This window comes from Eriocheir sinensis, unplaced genomic scaffold (assembly GCF_024679095.1).
Source record: "Eriocheir sinensis breed Jianghai 21 unplaced genomic scaffold, ASM2467909v1 Scaffold178, whole genome shotgun sequence".
Lineage (NCBI taxonomy): Eukaryota > Metazoa > Arthropoda > Malacostraca > Decapoda > Varunidae > Eriocheir > Eriocheir sinensis.
The window spans coordinates 49,962-57,947 of NW_026111161.1; the positions used below are offsets into that span (position 1 = coordinate 49,962).

At 41.7% G+C, this 7,986-nt stretch overlaps 1 protein-coding gene across 1 annotated transcript; it reads left to right on the forward strand.

Annotated features, from left to right (window-relative positions):
• Window positions 1-230: 230 nt before the first annotated feature.
• On the forward strand, window positions 231-3,058 carry LOC126990577 (tigger transposable element-derived protein 7-like). Its single transcript, XM_050849189.1, has one exon. It carries the CDS (start codon window positions 869-871, stop codon window positions 2,171-2,173), a length of 1,305 nt encoding a protein of 434 aa, XP_050705146.1. The 5' UTR covers window positions 231-868; the 3' UTR covers window positions 2,174-3,058.
• Window positions 3,059-7,986: the final 4,928 nt, after the last annotated feature.

Below are 7,986 nucleotides of genomic sequence, written 5' to 3' on the forward strand. Positions count from 1 at the left end.
TAGGACTAACCGCAAAACTCGAGAATTGCAAAACTCGAGGGTACTGTATATATATATATATATATATATATATATATATATATATATATATATATATATATATATATATATATATATATATATATATATATATATATCAAGCGGATTATCCGAAAAACCGGATTATCCGAAATTGATCTGGATAATGCAATAAAAAATTTTTTTTTTATACTAAAACGTTATAAAACATCAAAAATAAATAAAAGTAACTACATAATTATGTACTATATTAACACATTTAAAATTGATAAGAACAGTTAAAATGAATATGCTTTCTAATACGCATTGCTGAAATAGCTTGTAACGAATAGATCAATGTATTAGACAAAAAACATTAAACAAACTCTCAACAACACCACGTCCGCACCTTCGCCCCAGCAAGGACGTAGGTGCGGCGAACGAACAAACTACTGCACGACTACTCTCACACCGTACTCTCAAGACAACGACACAAACACGACTCCCCTCTCCACTCCATGCCACATTCCCCTTCCAACATACGAGTTGCGCGATAATATGAGTCATCATACTGTGTCTCCACCTGCACGATGCATCAAGGTCACACTTGCAAGCTTGCACAACCATTCACAATCGCACTCTGCAACATTCACAATTCAGATCTGCAACGCTCACAAGTATCAACATACACTGGTCCAGACAAGGAGACACACAGACAAACATACAATAAAACATTTACATCACATGTTTTAAGCGTACTACTTTGTTTAGCGTAGCGTGTGTTTGTTTGGTTTCATTGTTTACATCGTCAGTCGGCGGCAGTCGCATCGCGTTCTACCTGTGCTTCGACCTCACTTCTTTCTACATCACCATGCCGAAAGAAACCGGGAAAAGGAAGAAAGTCGTCCTTACCATACAGCAGAAGCTGGAGATATTGGACAAGCTGAAGGCGGGTCAATCGGGAACGTACATCGCCCACGAATATGGCATTGGGAATTCTACTGTTACGGACATCAAAAAGACAGGGCCACAGTTAAGGCAGTTCACTCAGAAGCATCTCCCAGCTGTCTTCCACCACAAGAACAAAGATTCAGGACCGAGGACCATGAAGCTGGGTAAATACCAAAACCTAGACGAGGCGTTGTTCAAGTGGCAGCAACAGCACGTATCTTCTGGATTGCCAGTGCGGGGTGTAGATCTACAGTCTGCAGCGGAAACCCTGGCAAACGATTTAGGTATTAATGACTTCAAAGCTTCTACTGGGTGGCTCGTTAGGTTCAGAAAGCATCATCTTTTAGCAAACAAGAGGGTCTGTGGAGAGATTACTAGTGCTGCTATCGATGTTGTGGAGCCTTTCCTCAACGATTTTTGGAAATTAGTGAGTGACGAAGGACTGCTAACCCATCAACTCTACAATTTTGACGAGACCGGACTATTCTGGAGGGCACTGCCCAACAACACACAGGCAAGCATAGCTATTAAGGACGCGCCAGGAAGGAAGCTGGACAAGGGCCGCATTTCCGTCTTGTTTGGCGCTAATGCTGACGGTACACACCGGGTTACACCAGTTGTGGTTGGGAAAGCAAGGAGGCCCCGTGTGCTGAAGGACTGCATGGACCACCTGCCTGTCCACTATTTTTCTTCAGCAAAGGCTTGGTTCACCTCTGGCATTTTCAAGGACGTGTTTCACAAGATCATTGTCCCTTCCATCACCAAGCACCAGATCACCGAACTGAAGACGACACCACACAACGTGAAGGCTTTAATCCTCCTCGACAATGCCCCTGCCCACCCTGCCAAGGAGGATTTAGTGTCACGAGACGGCAGGATCCGTTGCATGTTTTTGCCCGCCAACACCACCTCAATCATCCAGCCAATGGATCAGGGCGTCATACAAGCAGTAAAGATGCGCTACCGCCGGCACTTTATGCAGGAAATTCTGTGTGTGACGCTCACGGGGGAAGAAGGAGACACCAGAGCCCAGAGGACAATAGCAAACCTCAAGAGGTACAACCTGAAGACAGCAATCTACAACCTTGAGAATGCGTGGAAACAGGTGCCCCCTTCTACACTGGCCAATGCCTGGAATCCCCTGCTACGAGGCCATGAGGATATGCGAGAAGTGTTTGAAGGATTCGACCGGGAGGTGCGAGAGGTGAAGGAGGGCCCTGGGTGATTACGAGATAGTTACAGAGGAGGACGTCCAGGAGTGGCTCACTGTGGATGAGGGGGACCCAGGTTACGCTCTCCAATCAACCAAAGAAATAGCTGAGGAAGTGATGCACGGCCATGACAACGATGATGATGACGACGACGACGATGATCCTTCTGATCCTTCCATGTCTTTGGCAACAGTCCGGTCCTACATCGAAGGAGTGCTTCAGTTTCTTGACCAGCGACCCAGGGACATTTCAAATAACAATCAACTGTACCCGATGATGCGAGCAGCACTGAGTGACGTCATCGAGAAACAGCTGTCTTGCAACAAACAGACTTCTATCACCTCGTTTTTTCAGCCAAGAACACCTTCGTCCACCCAGTCTTCTCGCCCTTCATCAAGTGCCTCATCCTCCTTGTCTACGTTTGATTTGGACAGTGAAGATGGAGCAATGGACGATCCGTCAGGATAGTGGAAGATATACGTATGTATAGAATAATTCTTGTTCTCTGTTACGTATCATCAGGATAGTGGAAGATATATGTATAGAATAATTCTTGTTTTCTGTTACGTATAAGGTATGTACGTCAACACGAAATAAAAAAATAAAAAATAAATTGTTTTCCATCCACAACACAATTTTTTTTAGATAAAAAGCAGCAGCGACAGCATCCTCATCCATCCTGGCTAATGGTCTGTCCATACTAGCTACATGTGTTCTAATGAGAAAATAAGAACCAAGGTGCAAGATCAAAGTGATATTCATCCAAACGAGAAAGCAAGACACAATGCCGACGATCAAACTGGCGGCGATCAAAATGGCGGCCATAAATCCGGATTAACCGAAAAATCGGCTTATCCGAAAGAGGCTTCCCCCCTTCCATTTCGGATAATCGGGGTTTTTCTGTATATATATATATATATATATATATATATATATATATATATATATATATATATATATATATATATATATATATATATACAGTAGGGTAGGCGGTGGCCGAAGTGATAGCGTACTGGACCCACATTCGCCGCGTGATGGACGACGCGGGTTCGAATCCTCACGCTACCACTTGGATTTTTCGGTCACCGCCGAGTGGCTTAAAAACTACCCACATGCTGTCCTGAAGACCACCCATCAACCCGGACTCTAGAGGAAGCCGTCCAAGCGAATCAAGTACGAGTTCCGGGGGGCAGCATGAGCCAATGCAAGATGGTGCCACTATAAACACTCGCCTGCGCCAGAACGGGCTGGGCCGACCATCAGGCCCCACCTGGAAGAAGCCTTGGGCCGACCATCAGGCCCCACCGGGAAGATGCCTACCGCTATAAAATAAATAAAAAAAAAAAAAAAAAAATAAATAAATAAATAAATAAATAAATATATATATATATATATATATATATATATATATATATATATATATATATATATATATATATATATATATATATATATATATATATATATATATATATATATATATATATATATATATATATATATCTATATACAGCACCTCGAGTTTCGTGGTTAGTCCTAAATTCTTACCATCCCGACTTTCGTGCATTATCACCCCAAGTTTGGCGCAGCTTTGGCAAGTACGGGTCACGTCTACTTACCATCGGCGTCACGCACGCTACCTTTAAAGGTAGTGTCACACTGGATGTTTTCCTCCAAACATTGTGGGTATGGCAAAAGAGAGAGAGAGAGAGAGAGAGAGAGAGAGAGAGAGAGAGAGAGAGAGAGAGAGAGAGAGAGAGAGAGAGAGAGAGAGAGAGATTTACATAAAAAATAAGACCACACAGACCCCATGGTCCAAACTAGGTGGTCTGTCCTTACACCTAAGTGAATCTACACTAATCAGATGGCTCCAAAACGTTGCTTTTCTACTCTAGTTAATATTAAGTTCAAGGAAGTGACGGTCGAGCTTGTTTTTAAAGGAGTCAATCGTGTTACAGTGGACCACTGACTGTGGGAGCTTATTCCATTCTCGCACTACAACATTGGTGAAGAAAAATTTGATGCAGTCTGAATTTACTTGTCGACATTTGAGTTTTACGCCATTGTTCCTCGTTCGCAGTGTCATCGATCATAAACAATTTTGTTGTCTACATTCGTGAAACCATTAAGTATTTTAAAACATTCGATCAGTTTTCCTCGGAGGCGATGTTTCTCAAGAGAGAACATGTTAAGCGTGGAAAGCCTTTCTTCATAAGATTTGTTGCGCAAGGAAGGGATCATTTTTGTTGCCCGACGCTGAACACCTTCTAATTTAGCAATGTCCTTTGCATAGTGAGGAGATCAAAACTGTACCGCATATTCCAAGTGGGATCTGACTAAACTATTGTAGAGCGGAAGTATTACATCTTTATTCTTGATTAAAAAGTTTCTTTTAATGAAGCCCAACATTGTTCGCTTAATTTGTTGCATCGATGCATTGATGTGAAAATTTTGACCCCCAGGTCCTTAACGCACTAAACGCTTGTGAGTTTAACTGTGCGCATTTCGTAATCGAACTTCTTATTTCTTGTTCCAACTTGAAGGACCTGGCACTTGTCTACATAAACCCCTAAATTGCGGAGGACTAAATGCTGGATATTTTTCCTCCGCGTGTTAATATTAACATTATAATAAAAAGCGAAAATATAAGTCTAATAGTATGTCATCAATGAGAAAAATGTAATTTGATGTATTACAGCAGTTCAGAGTGGTACATGAATAATCAGAGCAAATAATAGGCCCTAAAAATTTGCGCTCTTTCCAAAGTGCAGGAAAAATGTGACATGTCGGGTAGAATGAGGTGGAGCTGGTGGAAGCGGCTTCCATTTGTTTGTTTGCTTCCCCCCTCTCTCTCTGCATTTGTTTGTTTTTCCTCTCAATGTGTTCTCCCTCTCTCTCCGGGCTGGGCCACAGATAATAATTCTTACTGCCACACTGCGATAAAGATAAACGTTCAACAGAATACAAATGTTTTTACACACTCTCTCTCTGCATTTGTTTGTTTGTTTTTCCTCCCAATGTGTTCTTCTTCTCTCTCTCTCTCTCTCTCTCTCTCTCTATGTGTGTATACACACGCATTGAGAGAGAGAGAGAGAGAGAGAGAGAGAGAGAGAGAGAGAGAGAGAGAGAGAGAGAGAGAGAGAGAGAGAGTGTGTGTGTGTGTGTGTGTGTGTGTGTGTGTTGAAAGTAAGATTTGATGAAACTGCAAACTTTCTCGATCCCATAGTCGCGGTAGCTCAGTCGGTATAATGCTCATTTCTGCCTGGGAAGCTCGTAGTTCGATTCCTTCCTGCTCAGTGTAGGTGGTTAGCATGAAGGCATTTCAGAGCAAAATACATCACTGAGCTATGTACAGCAGCTAATTTTCATAATATCACAAGATATGAAGCTACATCGGTAATATTTTCTCTTGTTCTCTCACCCTGAAGATGTACATGACAAACCACAGAAAATGACTCAAGCCTGTTCATTTGGTGGTAAGCTATTTTTTGCTCTCACTCTCTCTCTCTCTCTCAATCAGGTAATGAACTATAATGATGTAAAAAAAAATCTGATTCACACCATGGAACAAGACAACCGGGGCTTTCCGCACACACACACACACACACACATACACACCTGTGTGCAAAGAGGCTTACTGTTACATATTATATCCAAATTATAATGAATTACACATGACATAATTCTAGTCTGCCTTGACAACCTCCATTTTCTCTTCCACTACCACGTTTTCTATTATGTTAGGGTAGATTACTACCCGGCGGGTTAGGAGAGTTTCCAGGCGCCTCCTACATTTCCACAAACACTCGAATGAGGGCCTTATCGTAGAATTTCAGGCTCTGGTGAAGGGATGAATAAGTTGCCAGCGATCATGAGAACACATTTGAAAGGAAGTGCGCCAGGAAAATTCAAAACATATGGCGTGAAAATTCATGATAATACAAGCGATCTCAGCGTCACGGGATCGGCGAGGCTTGATTATATAAGCGATTGCAGTGGTTTAAGGGTTAAAGGGCATCTCCCATCTATCCGACCAAGCTGAAATTTTGTGCAAATCCTCTTGGAGGCTTTGCCTGTCTTCGTCAGTGAGAACCGAGTTACCAATCTTTGTGTAGTCTGCAAATTTACTAATGTGATTATTGAGTCCAACATCCACGTCGTTGATGTAAATAATGAAGAGCACTGGGCCAAGAACCGAGCCCTGAGGGACGCCACTAGTGACCGGCGCCCACTCTGAGTTAAATCCATCAATCACTACTTTTTGTTGTCTGTTGCTCAACCTATTTGCAATCCATCGGTGTATTTGACTGTCAATACCTATTTGCTTTAATTTATAAAGTACTTTATGATGTGGGACTTTATCAAACGCTTTCTGGAAATCAAGATAGACTACGTCCAATGATTTGGTTACATCATAAACTGAGAAGAGGTTGTTATAAAAGGTCAATAGGTTTGATAGGCAGGATCTTTTGTTATGGAAGCCATGTTGTGAATCCCCAATTAATGAGTGGCTTTCGAGGTAACTCACAGTTTTGTCTCTAATTATGCTCTCAAGTAGCTTACCTACAAATGAGGTTAGACTAATGGGTCGGTAGTTACCTGGTATTTTTTTGTCTCCTTTCTTAAAAATCGGTGTCACATTAGCCTTTTTCCAATCCGAAGGGACGATGCCTTGTCGCAAGGACATATTGAATACGGTTGTGAAGGAGGAGAGTATTTTGCTCTTTGTTTCTTTAAGCAGTATAGGATATACTTTATCGGCTCTGGGACTTTTATTTGTTTTAAGTGAATGGAGAGCTTTAAGGACTTCATCGGTTGTTATTTCAAAATTAGGCAATGCATGCTCGAGATTTACATTAGTACTGGTGTTGGTGGTAGCGGGAGGAAGACTGTTAGTATTAAACAGCGAGGAAAAGTAATTGTTTAAGAGGTTTGCAATGTGTTGGCTGTCAGTCACTATTGCACCGTCGCTGTTTGTTAAAGGTCCAATTCCACTTCTGATCGCCTTTCTGTTGTTTATGTAACTGAAGAAAGATTTCAAATTATTTTTACAGTTGGCTGCAATATTTTCTTCATATCGACGCTTTGCCTGACGCACTAATCTTTTTACTCGTCGCCTGGCATCTATATAAAATCTAATGTTTTCGGGCATGCTTTGTTCTTTCTTTAACCCGTAAAACAATTTTCTCTCCTTTACTGAGTGTTTAATTTCGCTATTAAACCAAGGTGGGCTTTTATTAGTGTTAATTCGCTTCTCGCACAAGGGGACGAATGTGTTCTGCCGAGTGAGTAAGTGATTTTTAAAGCTTAGCCAGGCTTCCTCTACATTACCGTCATCTGATAGTTGTATTTCTGTTAGTTTTTGTCGGATTTCTACGAAGTTAGCTCTTTTGAAATTGGGCACCTTTACTTTATTTTCAGTCACTGATGTTTGAGCTCTAATGTCGACTCGCACTAATTTATGATCACAAGAACCGAGGTGTTCTCCTACCGTAACATTGCTGACTAGGTTATCTTGGGTCGTTATAACAAGGTCGAGTATCTTATTTTGTCGAGTTGGTTCAGAAACCATTTGGCTTAGATAATTTTCTTCTAGAAATTCGATCATTCTATGTGGCTCGCCTTCTGTACCTGACAGTGTCGCCCAGTCGATATGGGGGAGGTTAAAGTCTCCTAATATCAGTGAGTCGTTGTTATTAAGTGACTGCCTTAAAAGGCTGTAGATTTCAAGGTCGTCATCGAGTGATTGCCCGGGAGGCCTGAAGGTGACAGACATATTTAAATTGACTTTTGCAATGTTTACTCGTACGCACATATGTTCAAT

What these genes read in the sequence shown, in the direction of transcription:
- LOC126990577 (XM_050849189.1), top strand. Translation starts at nt 869, where the DNA reads ATGCCGAAAGAAACCGGGAAAAGGAAGAAAGTCGTCCTTACCATACAG.